Source organism: Temnothorax curvispinosus, unplaced genomic scaffold (genome assembly GCF_003070985.1).
Source record: "Temnothorax curvispinosus isolate PA1 unplaced genomic scaffold, ASM307098v1 QBEX01005552.1, whole genome shotgun sequence".
Lineage (NCBI taxonomy): Eukaryota > Metazoa > Arthropoda > Insecta > Hymenoptera > Formicidae > Temnothorax > Temnothorax curvispinosus.
Genome location: NW_020215332.1, coordinates 105,826 through 126,393, shown reverse-complemented (window position 1 = coordinate 126,393; position 20,568 = coordinate 105,826). Strand labels below are relative to the sequence as shown.

Here is a 20,568-nt window from a genome sequence, read left to right as displayed (position 1 = left end):
CGACATAATTTTTTAAGTGTTTTTTTAAATATTAATGCGTGTTAACAATAAGAATTATATGTATTGGACATAATTATAATTAATGATACTAGAGCACTTGTATGATTTCATATAATAGTAATATATTAATGTATTTATTTTTATCGAATTAAGAGAAGTATTAATTATATATTTAATATCTATTTATTTACTTATATTAAATATGCATAAAATTACATATTTAATCAAAATTAATTAGAATTATTAATTAAAACACATATCTTCTAATATTAATTAACGGAATTATTTTAGCAATTATCAGTATTTATAATAATAATAAATTTTTTATTTTTATGTTTTGCTCGCACCTTCTTTACTAATTTTTCTCGCGATTAATTCTCGAATTAATTTCTTAGCAAAATCACGTATAGAAGTGACGTGAAATTAATTAGAATTACTTTGGAGAACACGCTCTCTAGTGGCGTGTCTCTGATCGACGACTCGAAGTTACTGGCTTCTGGTGATGTGTCTGGCTAGCGAGAACTACGCGAGGCTATTTCGGCGTACGCTATTTTGAGATATTGTCGATCTTAATGTGGGTGCCTGTGTACCGCGGCAAGACGGGACCGCGTAACGCCTTCCCTCATAGGTGACGACGTAAATTTACCTATGTCCGGATTAAAGTAACCAGATCATGCTTGCTGTTACGCTTCGCTCTCATTAGATTTCTAAAGTTACGCATTATTTGGAATTTATAAGTGCTATTATTATTTTGAGAAGGAAACAAGAGTTTATAGAAATAAAAACGTGTAGTACTGACGGTAAAGAATATATTTGTTAATGCCGTCATTTGTGTCGGTGCGTAGTAAACTAATTAAATGCTAGACTACGTTACACTTTACGCTAGATCGGTAGATAATTACGTTCTGGTGATGAGCGATCTTTTAGAAAAAAAATCAATTTTTTTAATCGATCTTGAATCTGAATAACTATTATAGAATAATTAGAATCGATTTACTAATCTTAAATAAAAGAAGTGATTTCTTAAAAAATGATCCAAAAAATCGCATGCAAGTTTAAATTTTAAATGATTAGAAATCAACACATAAAAAGAAAGAAAGGGCATAGAATCGATTTTTGTAGGAAAAATTTTTTTTTTAAATCTCGAATCGAGATCGCCCATCACTAATACGTTCGGTCTATTGCTACGTGAGCTATCTAAGTTAACTATATGTACAAAATTCAGATCGGCGATGTACAAAATAGCGGATGTAGGATTCATACAAGACGAGAGTGTCAATTGATAAATAATCTCGAGTTATGTCGGTGTCACAATGATAGTAAGTACAATGATGATAATGATTGAAGAAATTTCTCTTCGCACGCTCTAGGAGAATACTTTTAAGTTCTAATTTCTTAAGGCGAGAAAGGGAATCTTTGGGAAAGGGTATCAATCTGATATCTTATGCATTATTGTGTGATAATATCATATACGAGTCTTACTCCGCAATAATATTTAATAGATAATAATTACTGAAATATTAATATTAATATAATATTCTGCAATTTTTTTGTACGTTGTGTATTATACAATAATGTCAATGTATTTTTGCTTCTTGGGACTTTTTCCGGTTGAACGCTGTCGATTAAAAAGACTTGGCATGCCAAAAACAGGAAACAGACGACACCATTTGATACTGAATGTAAATGATATAATTAATACAAAAAAGATTCCAGATGAAATAAAATATTACAAAAAATATTCAATGTGGTTTACATTGTAAGATAATTTATATACTGAAACAATCTCCTTTCCTGAACTCGTCGAATCTATAGCATTTCGCTCCTCTTTAAAATCCGCAGCGTTCAATTCCACTCAGAAATATATTCCCTGTAAATCCTTCGCGAACATAATCTTTTGTTAAATGCAACGGACGAAGATCACGAAAATCGTCTCGCGATCGTCACATCGTCATCCTTACAATTCTACGTCTTTATTTACATCCGGGAAACGTCCGGTGTCTTCGCGGGATAATTATCATTATTAGAACCCATCTCTTACATGTTCGTAGGATTCAGAAGTTGCGCCCTTAGAAGTCATATGAGCCCTCGTCCTCCTTGTTGGCTCTCAGGCCCAGCCTGTACACGCCGCCGGCCACGCCGCCGCCGATGAGCGGGCCCACCCAGTAAATCCACAGATTCTTGTACTCGTCGTCCACCACGGCCGGCCCCAGGCTCCTGGCAGGATTCATGCTGCTACCGGTGACGGGCACCGCCGCCATATGGGCCACCGAGATCGTCAGGCCGATCGCGAGCGGGGCCCAGCCCCTCACATCGGTCCTCTTGGGATCCGTGACGGCGTGAACGACCAGCACCAGCAGAAACGTGATGATTATTTCCATCCCTACGCCCTGGCCAGCGGTCACCTCGGTGTGCAGCGCGGTGAGACCCAGGCCGCTGGCATGCGTTTTAGGTATAATCAGCTGCACGAAAAGACGATTCGGTTAGACAAGTCGGACTTTCTTGGCAATCCTAATTATCGCCGAATTGCAGTGAGACACGAAAGCGATACCATTTTCCATTTTCTTCCATATATTATTTAGGTTTCTTCTCTGTACAAATTGGACGGTAGGGTACTAATTGTAAGATGAAGATGAAGATGAAGTATGCAATGTCGATTTATTCGTCGGAATTAATTCGGGGTATAAAAGGATACGCAAATTACTATCATGCACGCATGCACGCACGTGCGCTGCTGTCTCCTCGCGAGTGATCCAGCTGGTCGGCCGCGACCAGTTTCTGATGTAATGGGTGTTACGGTCGACCAGAAAGAAGAGAGAGAAAGAGAGAGAGAGAGAGAGAGAGAGAGAGAGAGAGAGAGAGAGAGAGACCGGGGAGAAGAGGCGGACCTTGACCTTGCGCAACGGCGATTTAATTGATACGGGTAAGACGAGGCACTTTCGGGACCCCGCGCCAAATCGAAATGACAGGCTATCAACGATCAATTTCACGCTTCGGCCGGACGATCATTGTGATTACGCCGCGCGTGTAAGGAACATAAGCGCGTTTAAATGAAAACGTCGGACGCGCGACGCGCCGACGCGATCTCCTCGAGTTGCATTTTATAACTTATACAACGCAGTCAACGGTGTTCAGTAATTTAAGCTCTAAATAATTCCAACTAGCAAAATAAGAAAGAATTTAATTTTTAATAATCCCGTTTTCATGGCCTAATTAAATAATAAGAATCGGAGATTAAATAATACGAAACTTAAATTGCCATCTAATCTGGCCGTTTTTTTGTTGTGCATTCGGAGAATTTTTTTAGGAGATATGGAAATCAATTTTGAAATTATTATATATTTAGATTAATTTTCTTAAATTAAAAAAAATGAATCGCAGTAAACTTTTAAATTCTACGTACATTGAGAACAGCGGACCCCGCAATAGCGCCGCAACACTGGCAGACGATGTAACTGATAGTTTTGAGAAGACTGCAATTTCCGCTGATCAGCAGACCGAACGACACAGCCGGGTTTACGTGACAGCCGGAAATCGGTCCTAGAACCTAAAAATAGAAAAAAGATATTGTAACATCTCGTTAACAAGGTAATAATAATTTGTTTTAATTTTCCGCGTTTTTTCTCTTATAAAACTAAACAGTAACATTATAACCCGCACAAACGGAAATGCATAGATCAGGAAATAAGATACGATCCTTTCGTCGTAATTTTACATTTATAACTTTAAAGATCCTTACTTTGTCAGTTATGGTTACGATTATATCACGCTATCGTCGTGTCGAATCTTCCAGCATTAGAAACCATCGCGGGAGTGGTTTACGATCCATTTTTCGATCGGCGAACTTGCTAATAAAACTCGGGCCGTGAGAAAATTTCTAAAGCCTCACTTTCGCAATTGCGCGGTCCCACGCCCGAAGAGGAGTAGGGGAAAAAAGAGAGAGAAAAAGACAAAATTCATTTCTTAAATTTATCTCGGACAGTTTCTCAACGATCAACGTCGCCGCGTTTTGACAATCCTACACCGTGTGTATGTGTGTACGCCTGCTTGTAAATTCCCTTTACGTACTCGGCATATAGTTACGCAGAGCTCGCATGGACGACTCGAAACGATCTCGAGCGCCCGACCTTCTCGTAGATAGCTGGATGAGCGATCTGCTTAGGAGTCTGAGATTATTTTGCGAGATAATTTCAATAAAAACGCGTTGTATTTAAATTAATGCGAATAATAAAGTAAAAAATAATCAGAGACGATAAAAAAAATATCCTAGTGAACATATAGTGTCCCAAATCGAGACATATGACGTCTTAAGACGTCTTATGTCCCGATTTGGAACATGCGTGTTGTCTGGGATAATTCTAGGTTCCGCTACAGTTGCACAAGTATTCGCGAGGTGTCTGGACACGAGCCTTCAAGCCGGGGCGTAAACGCGATGCATCCAGAGCAGTCGATGTTTGATTTATAGTGGCATTGCGTGTGGTTGCTAATCGATAGCAGATGGTGGCCGTGGCAGATAAAACGCGAACCGATCTAATTCACGTGCGCAATTTGCACACACAAATTGCTTGTAATGTCCGCTTGTAAGCTCACTTCGCAAATTGCTGGTAAACTTCCACCTCTGGTATTAGCGCATTTTGCATTAATAATAACGTCGTTCAAAACGCGATTGTAGCGCACGATATAAGTCGCATTAGACTTAACGCGCACGCAATAATCGACTATTTTGTTGCAAATAACATATCGTGCGTTAAAACGATAGTTCGATAAAAATTCCTAGCTACACCAGGATGCGTCAATAATTGCACCTGGAAAATGATCAATCAAACGAACGTGATGCCCTTTTCGCGTTTACGCAAACATGTACGTTTCGATCTTATTTTGCACGCGTATATAATAAATTATTTTACAAATAACGTACAACTATATTCATTAAAATGAATCAATTTAATAAAAAAAACCTAGGTATGTTGGATAATTATCTTGGAATGAAACAAAAGCATTACCCTTTTTTTTCGGTGCATCTTACAGGTTCATCTTAATTACGGAATTCCTCGGATTAATCCGGCACGCGAGACTCCGCAGATTCCGCGGCGTCGCTCGCTGGACTCGTCTAAGTCCCTCGGCTTGGGCCCGCTGGGCCTGGAATACGGCGCGGGCCCCGACGCACCGCGCCGCGGCCCAGTTCTCATGCACGCCGGCAAGGTCTCGGCTCGCCGCGGGCGATCGGCACACATATGCGCCGACCACGATTACGCAAGTGTTCCTCTCTCTCTTCTCTTTTGTCCCTTTATTTCTCTCGATCCTCTCGGTCCCCGTCAACACGCTCGCTCACCGATCCGCGATTTCCGACAATTCCCGCCGCGAATCCCGTCGAGGCATCGCGCGAGAGGTATCCTGAATTTGCACCACCGTTTATTCAAAATTCGCCGGGGAAACTCGTTGGAAGATTCGATCGATTGTTATCCGCGGGAAAGAAAAAGTATCGCGAACAAATGTACAGGGTGTCCCTGAGGCGGCCGCTTTTAACTTTAACGAGAGCCTCTTTTTAATGAGAGTCTCCTTATTATAATAAAAGATTTTGACCGAGAATTGATTCGCCATTGAAACGCCGGCCGGGACCGACAGAGTAAACGGGAGAGACAGATTTTTTTTGTGCGCGCGCGGGTCCCACACAAGCGGGACCGTACGACTTGGCCTTGCGGATTGCCAGATGAGATGAAAAATCCTCGTGTCTTACGGCTTTAAGTGACACGTACCTACTCACGCGACGCGTGAATCCGCTTGGGCCCCCGTATAGGCATAAAACGCGTCATATTTAAAGCGCGCCCTAAAAGGGAAAGTTATGCCACTTTTCGCGACTCATCGACCTTGTCTTCGCGGCGTTGTTCCGAGAAAAGCAATAAACGAACCCCCGGATGCCCGCGCGAAATTTGCACGTATCTCGGCGGTTCTTATTTTGCCTTATTTTGCCCTCGCGCACCTATTTCGAGATGCTTTGTATTTTTCAGCCATCGTGTGATTGCTTCGTATTTCTCAGCGATCAAATGTGATTGGTTGAAATCATTGGTTGTGTTGGTCGCAAATCTTACTTGTCTCTCAATTTCGGATTTTTCGATCTTCAGTTCATCTTCCGATAAAATAAAATAGAAAGTAAGTAGAAATTAAGCGATAATCCTGTTCAAAATTTCTTTGAGACTTATTTCAGTGAAATGTGGCTATATATTCAAGAACACGGAAAAAAATGAGTTTGCAATAGTAGCTAAATTCCAGTAGCTGAATCAAGCTTAGCTGTAAGAGCTAACACCTTAGTATCGTAGCTAAACTTTGGCTATTATAGGAAAAAGTAATTAGCTGCCACGTAAAAATTTATTAGCTGAAATAGAAAACGTAATTTAGCACAAGCGGCTAAAAAGTAGCTAATAAGCTAAAGGCTTAGCTAATAAGCTAAGTAGCTAAAGTAGATAATTCAGCTAAGCGACATTTGATCTGTTGTAGCAAAAATTTGTTGCTATAGTAGCTAAGTTTAAATAGCGAATAAATTTAGCTGGGACAGCAACAACATTAGCTGTCCCTAGAATAGCGACACATCTTAGCTGTCACAGCTAAGTTTTAGCTCCAGTTGCTAATCCTTTTTTTCCGTGAAGCCGGATCGTAGCCCACGCAGATCTTACGATTTCGGATTTTTAAATTTGCACTTTCGGTGAAATTATAAGTGAAAAATACGGAAGTCCCAGTCTAAAGTTTCTTGGACAGTCAAATGCGGCTGTTCGAAAACCTACGCAGATAATAAATCTTCACTTTCAGCGAAACTAACTGAAAAAATGTAGTAATTTTTCATTCCAAGTTTCTCGGGACAGTCGTTTTAGCCGATTATTGGACTCCCCATGGACTCTTCACGCGGTTTCTTTAACGTACGTTCTTAAATTAGAGATCGAACGAAAAATAAAATTAATTTCCAACATCCGTTCCGGCACACCGGTAGGTCGCACAATCTCGAATTATCTTGCGGTTTCGCGCCCTCGGGGCCTTACGACCCACAGCCCGCGGTCATACGCTCCCGTCTGCAAAGTGCGCAGGATCGGATTCGAAGGGGATAATACCGCGAGCTGTTGCAGACCGTTTGACGAGAAATAAATGATGAACCAAAACAATAAAAGAAAGAATAATAAAATAAAAAACGGGATATCAATGCGGCAATCGTCGCGTTTTTCTCTACTATTAAGGAAAGGCAACTTTTACACAAATAATCCTGGCTTAGAGTCTTTATAATATCTCTTCATTTTTTTGTATATGAATACTGAAATGTAATAAAATAAAGTATGATCAAATAACGGTCACAATAAGATGCGATTATTAATAAATATGAAATATGATATCCTATTTGATAATAATAGAATTACAAAGCAATGGAATTGCATCATAATATAACTACATAATACATAATACCGAAATAAAATAGAATAATGAAACCGCGCACATTTTCGATGCATTATTAATCGCAGTCCCGCTTTCTTATCGTCGACGAAACTCATCGCGGACGGGATAAATCCGAACCTGAAGATGCATATATTCGCCGTGCACGTGCCACGTTCCTTTTTCGCGCGAACGAGCGTGCACGTGTGACACACGTTGCTGAAACTTCGTCACGAATTAGCGGCGAACAGGTGCAAGGAGGATCTCGCGCACGGTAAATTATTCCAGAAATACGTCCGTAGAATATACGATGATAGGCAAAGCTGATCGCCTTGAATCACTTTACTGTCTCTCCTCCGTGGCGGATCATCTCTTATTGTCATCCAAATGACGGAGGTCGAAGGCTGATGCTGAATTCGCGGTAAAACCACAAGAGATTCTCGAAGCCGTGAGCGCGTGAAATGGAAAAAGCGTCCAATCCCATGAGAGCTGTTGACCCTTTTCAACTTTATTCTTTCAAAACTGCATGAACAATAGCGAAATATTGCGGTATGATACCAGCGATATGAACTAACTATAAATGATAAATTGATACGTGGCATTCGCTACCAGCGAATTATTTATGTACGTCCATTCGATTCCCGATGCGTCGCATTGGACAATTAATTTAAAATATTTAAATGAAACGTCAAGATAAATTCCATTGTTATTTATATATATTATATATATTTTTTTTTTGTACGATTCAAATCACGATCGTGATAGTGCCGTGAAACCTAAGATATTAATGATAATAAATAGTAGCGCGAAAAGAAATGAGATTGAGACGTCGAGAAAGTGTTTCACGCCAATAACGCCAGAAGGATCGGAGGGATCCAGCATTAACGAGATGCGTGCAAATTTACGATGCAAATTACGCGTCTCTCTCTCCTTTTCGAGAGACACGGACCGTCATCGTCCGTCGACTCGTTCGAGAGTTAAATACGACGGAGCGCGAGCATTAAATAATGGGCCCCGCCAACGTATTGTCAGTAATTACCGTAAGGTGTCTGGCCCCGCTGTTCCGTTACAAATTTGTACACGCTGTCGGCGGCACTCTTACTGCGCGAAGCTGCAGGATCGGATCCGCAAACTCTTCGGAGAGAGATAGAAAAGAAAGAAAAGAAAGAGAGAGAAAGAAAAAGAAAGAAAGAGAAAGAGCCTAATCTGAATTATTTCTGTATATCATAGTATAACATACATTAATAAAAAATTAATAAAAATTAGTTGATTAATTGATTTCATTAATCGACAAGGACAATAGCAATTAAAAATAAAATATTTGAATAATAATTAATAATTGCTAATTAACAATAGAAACTAAAAGAATTTTTAATCTCTTATTAGCATTTGTCGAATTTATTTTTAGCTACATCTGTTAAAATATTTCATTAACTATTGAGTAATGAATGATTAATATACACCTTAAAGTTTACTTTTAAATTACATAATTATGATGTAGCTATTGTGCAACATAATATAATTATTTTGTTAAACGAGTTTATTTGCCGGCCAAATTTTCCCTTCGTCTTGAATTTCTTCGAGTAACATATCGGCGATTAAATAATTTAAAGATGCATTACGATTGGCGCGAGTATCAGGCCCATCAATCTCTAGGATCCATCAATCTCTCCTGATCCTTTCCAGTGCGGGCCTGCGTGTAGAGACGTAATTGGGCTGCGTGACGCACACGAGCTGCAAGGCGTAGGACAATGATCTTTTGCCTGTGGGCCTGCCTTACGCAACGAACGCCGCGTGCACGAGGGAGCGGTCCCTCTCGGGGCCCATAAAGGCCCCCAGCAAGATGACTCTAATGTTTGCCGAAGGATACGCCGTTCTTACCGCAGGAGTCAGATTTTGTCTTAGATAAATCCTATTTCAGATATTCTTGCTTGCTCATACACTCCAACCGTAATCATCCTTTTCCATTTTATTGCGTCACGCTGAAACTTTTGAATCGCTTCATTGATTTCTTCTTTTATCTTATATCTTGGGCGTGCGCGACAGAAAAGATTGACAAACTCTACGAGATATTAAGGTGAGAAAACAATATTAAAATTTTGAATTTTTTATCTTTCGACAAAATATTCGTATTATTTTTATAATTTTGGATTTTAATATTATTTTTTTATCGAAATTTGAACTTTCTTGTCTTTATTTTTCATACGTCCGATTTGTATGTTATTTTATTCAAATATTGTTTATTGTTTATTAAATTTATAAGTGCATTGGGTATATATTTTTAAACTGTTTAACATGAAGCAATCTGCATTTTGTTCAAATTTATTGTGAATTTTGTCTCACATATGATTTCTAAACGAGATCGTCGCAAGTAAAATTTCGGAAAATATAACGGACTGTTTCGGAAAATATGACGGACTTGCCGAAAAGAATCGCAGAAACGTGTGACGCAAGATCGTAAGGCCCGGGATAAAATGAAGTATCGAAACTTAAATGTGTCGAAAGCCTTGGCCCGGCTCTAAAATCAATATTGGCGGGCATACGAGTTTTATGCAAATTCTTCCGAAAGAAAACAATGCGGCGCGGTCACGGCACATATTGCACAAATCCGGCAAAGCGTAAATCAGCGAGAGGAGCGGTAATAGAATATAAAGCGGCATTAAAACTGCGCGAGAGATGTCTTTCAACGGAATGATTAGCGAGTCATCATAAATCAATAATCTCATGAATCTCTCGAGAAAGTGAGAGGCGATCGTTAATTTGACGTCATATATGCTACGAACGGAAAATGTAAGGATCTCGCTCTCGTTGCGCGTTTATCTCGCTCTGAAAACTGCGAGATACGAGCGATCTGAAACACGAGATAATGGCGGGGATATACTTTTTGCTCGTCGCAAAAATTCGTACGCGTGCAGACGTGTGCAGACTCAGATGCTTATCATCCGCGCGTGCGGATAATTAATAAGTCACTCCTTTGTGATTTCGAAACCTTTTTAGTTTAACTAATTGCGCCCGTCATTTACTTTGACATCGTTGCTCGTCTAATTACGTCTAATTGGCTTAATTGAATTAAAATGCAATTTTAATCAAACGGGCTTGAGCAGAGCAAACATCAATTTAATTGAATGAAACATAATGTATTACACTGACAAACGTTTTAAAAATTAACTTACTCTTAGGCTAATGAAGAATTTAATCAATGGAATTTTCATTAATATCTTTTATTTTATCGCTATCGAACTTGCTGACATATTAATCTACGCGCGCCCTTGGTTTAGGGAAGAATATCCTCTAAAAAAAATGTACTTTGCCAAGACACGCGCGTTAATTTTAAATTATTAATTATTAATCTTGTACGATAATCAAAGCTACAATCTGTTATTCTGTCCACTCTATTTTGACTTTTCTTGATTGACTGACATTTTAGTATCTCAGTTATGCAAGTCAAGATAAGTCAAAGCAGAGTGGGCAGAATTTTAGATTGTAGCTTTAATTGTCACGAGACACTTAATAAGGCCGGCTAAAAATCGCAATTCGTCGAAGAGATCTCCTCTAGGATCTCTCCTCTCGTTTAACGACACCAACGACCTGTGTTTTCCGACGATCCGAGCGGGATGCTGTTGCATCTCGCGTTGCGCAAAAGCAAGCTCTGCCCCTCGCTCTTCTCGCCTCGCGCGCTCTCAAGTGCCGCGCATTTGCGTATAATGCGGAGCGAGATGCGTGCGATTTGCATTCGAACAGAACAGGATCGGCTGTGACTTTGCAGATCTGCGTCTCCTCCTCCCTCCCTTCTCTCTCCGTCTATCACTCTTCTCTCTCTTTCACCTTCTCATTTTGTGCTTTTCCCATTCTCCTCGCTCTCTCGTCCTTCGACCTCCTCCCTTGCGCGACGTCCATTTCTTTCTTCTCTCTCTTTCTTTCTTTTTTTTTATATCGCCATCCTTAACCGACCCGCGCAAAAAAGACGGTAGAACGCAGAATGAGGAATGGTTGAACTGCACGAAGTTGCAAGTGCACGAGGGGATTTTAATAATAACGTTTGCGCAAACTTTTCGTGAGCTGCTCTTTATTCTCTCTCTCTCTCTCTCTCTCTCTCTCTCTCTCTCTCTCTCTCTCTCTCTCTCTCTTTCTCTCTCTCTCGCGAAGTCCAAATTCGTTGGATTGTGAACCAATATTATTAATCGTCGAAGTGAGATTTTAGTTTTCTCCAAATCAATAAATATTGACCAATTAAATTTTTGCTGTTTTTAATAAGTAGACTTGTTGCAATCATATATATAATAAATACTTGTGATTAAAATTTTTCTGTATATAGGCAATTTTCCTTCAAATTAAAGAAAAATGAGAAAACTTTGATTAAAATTGAAAAAGATTTATACAATTTTAATTAGACAACAATATTTGCAAAAATTTTAATTATAATTAGATTTTATTAGAAAAGAAATTAAAAAATTCTAATTAATATTACAATTCAATTAACCCTAGAACGCATGTATCATTTTTTTGACCTTCTAACGCATGACTGGGGGCAATATCGACCCCACGCTTTATTTGATCGTAAAACCGGTCCTACAGAAATAAAGGGCCTTTAAACCTACATGAATTTCTTCGTTTTTTAATAACGAAGAGAATGGTATGCGGTAAATTTAATTTTACTCAAGTTTAGTTAGTGAAAAATCCATTTAAAGACCGAAAAACGCAGAAAATCAGCAAAAACCTCTTTTTTTAAACAAAAATTTGTATCTTTTTTTGTAATCAACCGATTTTCAAAATTCAAACGGGGTTTTAAAGAGGACACATTAGACTATTAGAAAAAAATTGTCATCGCTATGTTCTGTTCAAAAAATATATTTATTTGGGACTATAAAAATGAAGAAATTCGCAAAGTTGAAATATGGAAAAAGTCGATGAAAAAACCATAAAAAATTGTATTTCAAGTATTATTTTATTTTTATTTGATACAAAATAGTAAAAAATATGAAAAAAATGGAACATTATATCGCCCAGCCATTTTCTGCGAAATGTCAATCTTCTATAGGCAACGGGATTTTTACCGACTAAGTTGTGTGATATTTCGTCTTAAATAATATTTATGACTATTTATGCTCAGATTACGTAATAATACATGAAATATATTGATTCTAGCAAAAAAATAAAATTAGCTTACCGTGACGAAACTCAAACGGCAACTCACGACTGGGGTCGATATCGACCCCACGCTCGCTTTGCGACTGTGCTACTTCACTGCTAGCGAACAACTAACGCTGCGCCCGACATAACCCTACTTTTAGAGAGTTGAAATGAATTATGGTTCAGGTCCTGAGTCAATAATGTCACTCGCTAGCTCAGGAGCGTAGTTCAAAGTTCGCCTGGGGTCGAAATCGACCCCTCTCATGCGTTCTAGGGTTAAGCTAAATCAAAGAAATCTGAAGTTCAGAAAAGATCGATAATTATTTAATAATTTGTTCGATTTAGTTTCAAGACTGGTTGAAAACAAAATTTAGGAAAACGAGTGACGACTACGTGTCAAATAAATTTGAAATAACGAAGAAGTAGAAAAAGAGGAGTGTCACCGAGTGCGACACAAGGTTGCACGATTTTAATCGCGACGACATGCGGGGTTTCGCAAGCTAATGAAAAGTGCACGACGCGGACGGCTCTCGTGCTTTTTGCCGGGCCTACATCTCGGGAACACCCGTGTCGCGTGGAAGAATACACGTTTCACGAGCGCGTATTAATCTCTAAAAGAAATATTAGCATACTCACGAACGGATGTTATTTACGGCCCATTATAAGAATTATTACGCAAACAAAAAAGGTCTAAGTAAAAAAAAAGAGAAAGATGATCGTTACCTTGTATTAATAACTGTTATATTAATAATAAGTTTTTGCGAATCACAAATATATTAAATTGCGCAAATATATTAAATTCCAACTTGAATATTGACATTATATACATACATGAAAGATAACATTCAATATTTCTCTGTCCAAATTCTATTAAAAATATCACATTGGATTTAAATTAAGTTTTTTATTTATGTGGAACACGAAAATGTCAAAACACGATTAATTATATTATCAATCTTAATTCCCAATAATCGACGTAGGTATTCCTTTAATAACCGTAAGCGGTTATATATCCAATCCGCGTGCTGTGCTATTGATGCAAGCGGTGTGCTATGAGATCTCTCATCGCGCACTAGATCCACGACAATTATCTTGTACAATTATTTCATCTCGATAAACACGCGGACTCTTTCAAATATTTTTTCAGCGCTACTCCATAATGCGTCGTTTGTTCAAGTTTTTCTGTCTCTGTCTTTTTTACTGCCTAGAGAAAAGCCACTTAACGTTTCTTCGCCAAGTCTTATTCAGCGACGATCGGTCGTGCACAGCGCACTTGTATAAATTATAACTTTTATTCCACGATAGAAAAAGAGAGAGAGAGAGAGAGAGAGAAAGAAACAATCGATCTATAAATAATAAGCGGTTACACAGATGTCATCAACGTTTGTTCCTCACGCCGGCTGCGTGCAAAGCGATTGGTGTAACAAAACCTATCGCTAACATCGGAGACAATACCGCCTGTTAGAGCAAGAGAGACTTTTGGCATTCATTTCTCGTTCTGAATGGAGCTGTCGGATCGAGAACGCGTCTTAGATCTCGAGTGGAGAATTTTCGATTGAGTCGCCTGTTTGAAGAGACGCGTGGCTAAACGATGCTGTAACACGATTACGGTACGATTGAGATATAATTGGATGTTGGAGTTGAAGGGAGGAGGGTGTCGTTTTAAACTCTAGCGCCAAAACATTAATTTGTCAAAAGCTTATAAAGATACGCATTATCGTAAAAGGGATACGTATCGCATAGAATTTGAGAAAGTACGGCATATTCTTCACTGGAAAATAGGATCGTTAAATAAAAATCGTGAAACTTATGTTTTAATATAAAATAAATTTATTGTTTTTAGACTTTAATTTACTTATTTTTAAAATCCTTAAAAATCTTGAAACAGTTCTAAAAAGCAGTAAAAAAGTTTTTTCTTTAATGAAATAATTCAGATAGGTGTGTTATAAATTTTATCATTTTTACTAAAATCAACTCTTGAAAAAGTAAAATCTAATCTTGTCAGACTTTTACTTCGAGGCTTTATACTTCGAGAGATCGATTTCTTAAGATTTCAAAAGAAGAGATATTTTAAAACCCCTATCATTCAATCGTCGTTCTCAATTAAAAATCGAGTTCGGATCTCATTGTCTATCTCTCTTTAGGGAGAAGATAAAATTCTTCGCGCAATTTTTAGAGCACCGTACAGTCATATCCGCGCCGCGAGCTGTCGGAAAGTGAAGTCAAAAGGGCGATACGCACAGGCGGGATAATAGTAAGCGCTAGTCTCTCTCGGGCTCCAGCTCCGGATCTCTCGAGTAGGTTGTCAGAAGCCCCCGGGGCACAATTGCACCATCTCCGGACGGAGTTAGACCCCCTTGGGCGAACCGGCGGCCTTATTTACCCTACCACCACGCGGGGCCCGGGCGGCCCACACATGTACGTTCGCGTGTGTCAATTAAAACGTCGCCGCAACTAAGCCGAAGTTCACGATCCTTTTACGAGAGGCACAGATGGACATGGCGGAAAACAGATCGAGGGCGGGGAAAAATGATCGCGGCACAACGAACGACCGGTGTACACAGTTTAAGAAGACTGGTCTCGAAAAGGGGAAAATTAAATTTGCGTCAATCGCTGTGATTACATGATATTAAATGTATCTTAGAAAAATACATTCTGTTCATAGCTTGCTAATATTATTGTTTATTTTGTACTATTTATGTTTATTTATCTTATTAATTTTGATCTTAATGTTAATTAATTTATGTATATGAGAGGGAGAGTTTTTTTATTCTTCTCAGAGAAAAAACACACCGTTAAATTAATTAAGCTAACATTGTTGTAACGATGTTTATTCTGTTCTGCTAATTATAACGACCATCTTATTCTTTTACTTTCGTTTTCGACTATGTCCACGAACGAAGTTCGAGCCGGGGGGACGGCAATTTATCCCGGGCTTCCCACGCCCGGCCACGAATCGTCAGCGAAAAAATATTTCAGCCAGTTAACGAAGTGACCATTCATCTCCTCGTGATCGCGTCGCGTGGATTCTGATTGATACAAAGGAGGCCGCGCAAGTGCTCTTCACAAATCGGCCCGGCCGTTTCGGTCCGAAAGTTCGCGTGTCGACAGAGCAGCGCGCTATAAACTGTTTCGAGGACGAGGTCAGTCCGCGAATTCGAAAGGACGAACCGCGAGCGCGATTTAAGGATGATTCCCCTCGCCCTTTCTTCTCGTCTATTTATCCGTCTCAATGAACGGGCAAGCGATCCGGTCTTGCCCGTGCAATCGCATATCGTCGAGAGTGCACTCGCAGGAGTGCGCGGAATTTGTGAGGAACTTGTTGCGAAAATTTGCCTCTGGACGATTCTAAAGATCATTTGACTTCTAAAATCATTTTTACTTATAGTCTTTTAAATACAATTCTCTGAAGTATTTTCACTCATAAAGCGTAAAAATAGAAAAAATAGCGTTAATATTTCGATTAGTTCTATTTTAGCTATAATAATATTATTAATTAAAAATTATTTTATTATGATATTTAATTATTAATTATTGATCTTTTTAATATCGCTGTCCCACATTTTCCTACATTTTTGTTTTGTTATTAGGTATATGTACGTATGATACATACTTTTTTTTCTTTACTTTTTTTCTCTTTTGACTCGTAATACAAGATGTGAAGAAAAGATAAAAGGATTGAAACGACAGAGCAATCGACATGTACAAAACGCCAAGCGCAAAATTACAGAAATAATTGCAATCGAGAAAAACGGCTCTCGAATGATGATTTTGCGATTTCGTAATGAAGCATTTCAGACGATCGCTACCGATAAGAATTAATCACTCGCGAGAGAATCGTATGCGATACCGCGTGGCGGACGAGCATATCCTCCGCGGTACTTGATCGAAACGCGATCAACGATTACCTCGTTCTCTACCGGTGGTTATCTTATCTTTTTTCCTCTTTAAACCTTTGCGGAACGTTGCGATTTCGATTGAGATCGCATACTTCACGCTTTACATAAGCAGATTAGCGTAAGAACGACTGAAATATTGTCGGCGATTTTTCTTATAAAGAAAATTCGCGATCAAACGATATCAGTCTATAATTTAAATTTTTTGTTTCCTCTTCTCTCAATATTTTATTTAAATATTATTTAAAGTGTATCTTAAAGCATACATTAATAAAAGAAAGGTTACATCATATAAAATGCGACGTGTCAAACCTCTTACATTAGCCTGTAGAAAGATCAATTCATGGAACGAGAGTAAGAGTGACTAGACGGGTCGCGAAATTTAATCGAGGTGAATGGAATCCCCATTTTGGATGCTCGAAATATGGTGTGTTGAAAAAGCGTGTGTATTGAATTATATTTTAAATATATATTGAGATGAGTTGACACATAAAATCAATTTTAAGAATTGTAGAAGGAATTAAGTGTCAATCACCAATATAATCAGTTCTGCACAAATCTTATTGTATAACGACAAAAAAGAGAGTCATCATTTATTATTTATTATTTATTTAGAATGTCAAAGGCACGCTTAACAAAATTTCTCCGGAATTCACTTTTTTTTTTACTTTGTACATAATTTATTTTCAAGAAGCGCGTCTATCCAATCCATTCAACGAAATCAACGAATATTCGAAATATGTAAACATGATCGATATGGTGGATCGAAAAGCAAGTTCGCGAGAGGCGCTTTGCGGAAAAAGGAAAGGTTAAATCACGAGGTATGTTAATTAATTACTAATCATGACGTAAAGCGAGGTGATTATACGCGCTTGTTTCTCATACGCGTGTCACCGTTAAATGCAGATGTCCGAGCGGACGATTGAAATGTCCTCGCGGAGAATAATGCTAATCTTTTTTTGATATTTTTAGAATCCCCCTACGTCACGCGAAGTTCCTCAGTTTTGTCTGATTTTAATATTCCCCAAATAAAAATATATTTTTCCCAAATTGTTATAAATATATATTTTTAAATATATACGTTATATAATATCTATATTTCTCGCAATGTTTTTGTGACGCGGATTAAATATGGAAACGTCCAGACCGTAATTAATGGAAAATACTTTTGCTTTGTGCATTGTTGCGTAAGACAGCAGCTATTAGTCGACAATTATTCTTTTAAATTGCAATTCTATTTAAAACGCGTATACTGTATATTACGTGGAACGTACAATAATTTATAATGTGAGATATGACGTTATATATTTAGCTTCAGTTATATATTCCGCTGTTGTTTAGCTATCAAACATATCACAATCCATTATTTATTGCAAAAAGTATATGTCCGTAAATTATTAAATTGATTATTAATCGATAAAAGATAAATTTCAAATTGTATATTTCTTTGTATAAACTGGGAAATAAAAAAGAAGAAAATGTTCAAGGAAGCGAATTCAAGGGAAGCCGAGTATTCGCGTACGTATATATACGTTTTTTACGAGCAAAGATAAGAATTCATGTGGAACGTAATGTATTTCATTGAGCGAGCAAATCTTAGTCGGAGTGTTTATGCAATATTCCTATCACAGTTTTCTAAAAATATCTTTTATATGGAAACTATTTGTTTCAACGGAAATACTCAAGCAGACAAAATATTCGAAGAACAAGATAAAATGAGAAGAACTCGTAATTCTGACACGACTTCCACTTTTCAATGCATAAAAATATTTTTGGCGAATCCGTTTAATCAATTTTTATCACAAGTATTCACTAAGCTATCTATTATAAATCATTTTCCGCCACAGTTGTTATTTATCACATATTACGATTAAAATTAGAAAAGAAAAATCTGATTTAAATTCTATTTAAATTTTAATTAAATTACGATAAAGATAAATTTTGAATTCATGCATGAAATTTCTAAATTTGTATTTTTTTCGTACATAATTTTTTAACGAAATTAAGATTACTACATTTAGAGTTCTTTTGTATACTTTTTGGTTTAATATATTTTCAATTTTACTATTAACTATTATATTTCTATGTAGAATCGTTTATTTTACACTTATTACGTTTATCACTTATTATTACGTTTATTACATTTATTTTTTTGACGACAATGGTGACTCACCTGTGCCAAACTTGCCACCGCGAGGCCGAAGGTAAATGCGATGTGCAAGACACTCGGCGGCATCGTAGTTGTCCACGAGATACAGGATGCGGTGCCTATGAGGACCAGGAGAAACGTGCCCAGGATCTCGGCGAACAGCATCACCAGGAAGTCGAGCTTGGTGACCTCCTCCAGGCCAACGAACTCCTTCATGCCTGCGAAAGAAAATCCGAAAGTCGATCAGCTCCAGCTGCGATCCGATCCATTTCCCGAAGAACTCGAAGAAATTAATCTACGTCTAACTTTCGTAACTTCAATCTTTGCAACGGTGGTACAATCTACTTGTTTAAGAAAATTAACTTTCGTATAATTTCACAATGCGGGTTTCTTGCGCTTTCTGCACACTTATGATGAGCGAAAGAGAAATAAGAAGAGGCGAAATTGAGAGGTACAATTAAAACAGATTTGTTTAGATTGTAACGTAATAAAAAAGTTTGTAGATTGTTAATTTAGATCTTACCTTTATTATCTTTATTGCATTAGATTGTAATTTATTTTTGGTTTATTAATTTAGACTTACTGTAATTTATTAACGTACACTCTATTGAATCAATTACGTTTTCCGTAAATTTGTATTTTATTTCCTATTTCTTTGTTAATTTGCAATTTATGTAATTTAATTTATTGGTTAATAACTCAATTTACCAATTCGCGACTTAAATTAATTAAATAAAAAAAGTGTGATGAGCGAATATACAAGAGGGAAGTTAGCGAATTCTTATCGCACCCTTATCAAGATATCATACACAAGAAACATGTGTCCAATCGCCTGTTAGAGTGTAGTGGAATGGATTGCAAAATTGTGATTGAAAGGCGCGATTAAAAAGCGTCTGCGATAACGTGTAATGTGTAATGTCCGAACTAATGTGTTTGATATTAATTCAAGATAAAAGTTAAGTCATGTCCGGCACATTATTGCGAGGAATTTCCCGAAATATCTATGAATGTCGGACTACTTTTTTAAGGAGGCCGACCATTGCGAAACGATATATATTCGTCCGCGAGTGATATAATTCTATAAATGTTAATTGCTAAACGTGCTTTTAAGTACCCATTGATTTATAGAATATTTATATTTTAGATCTTAATTTTATGCAAAACTTGCGCATTTTTTAATTTATATTGCATATTTAATATATAAATTGTCTCAATATTTAAGTTTTTATTCTATTTATATTTGATTAATTACCTATATTTATTTCATTTCTTTAAAATTTATAACATGTCCAGTTTATGAGTTTAAAAAATACTCTCTTTCAAATTATTTTCAAGATTTGGTACTGCAAACACTTAAGATGTTTAGAAACCCAAAGTCACGGATAAAGACGATTGAATTTGGTTAAAAAATAAAGTTTAAATTAAAAGAAGAAAAGATCGCGAATGATAAAAGTTATGTGACTCTTTCGTAACGCCTTATATATATCGGTCATATGTTTTGGGTCTCAATGACAGGATCGCACGCGGTTTGCCTATGTAATTTACTATCTAGCTAACAATGCGACGTATATCTTGGCTTACATGCATCGTCACGACGAACGGCTACCTTGAATCTCGTTCTTGCACGTAACATTATCATTGATCAGCTACTTCCTTTTTTTTTATACGGCACGGTCGAGATAAAAATCCAACCGTAAAATAACAACAAAAAGTTTTCTGATGCGTAAACTTTAAAAACTTTTAAAAGATTCGGACTTCATTCCCAATCTAATTGTTAATAAATTTTTTATAGAAACGCAAATGTATATATAATTACAGCACCTGTTCTGTTTATGTTTCATAAATCTACAGCTTAGAAAATTTTTACTAAATTTTTGCTGCAGTTTTTCGATTATCTTGCTAGTCCACTTAGCAAAGTCCTATCTATTCTTGATTAGATCTAATCGGATAAATGCATATAAGATAAATCTATTAAAATCA

General features: G+C 37.4%; 2 protein-coding genes across 4 annotated transcripts in view; both read right to left on the bottom strand.

Annotated features, from left to right (window-relative positions):
• Positions 1 to 2,034, bottom strand: part of LOC112454942 (SET and MYND domain-containing protein 4-like) — a 5,755-nt gene extending 3,721 nt beyond the window's left edge. The window contains exon 1 of the mRNA XM_025016592.1: positions 2,031 to 2,034. Coding sequence (XP_024872360.1) covers positions 2,031 to 2,034 — 4 coding nt within the window. The remainder of the gene's footprint in view (positions 1 to 2,030) is intronic.
• LOC112454945 (aquaporin AQPAn.G) overlaps positions 1,025 to 20,568 on the bottom strand; it is a 33,938-nt gene continuing 14,394 nt past the window's right edge. For all 3 annotated transcript variants that reach the window (XM_025016594.1, XM_025016595.1, XM_025016596.1), the window contains 3 exons: positions 18,613 to 18,806; positions 3,404 to 3,547; positions 1,025 to 2,462 (listed from right to left, as the gene is read on the bottom strand). In XM_025016594.1, coding sequence (XP_024872362.1) covers positions 2,070 to 2,462; positions 3,404 to 3,547; positions 18,613 to 18,806 — 731 coding nt within the window. In that variant the 3' untranslated portion in view covers positions 1,025 to 2,069. The remainder of the gene's footprint in view (positions 2,463 to 3,403; positions 3,548 to 18,612; positions 18,807 to 20,568) is intronic.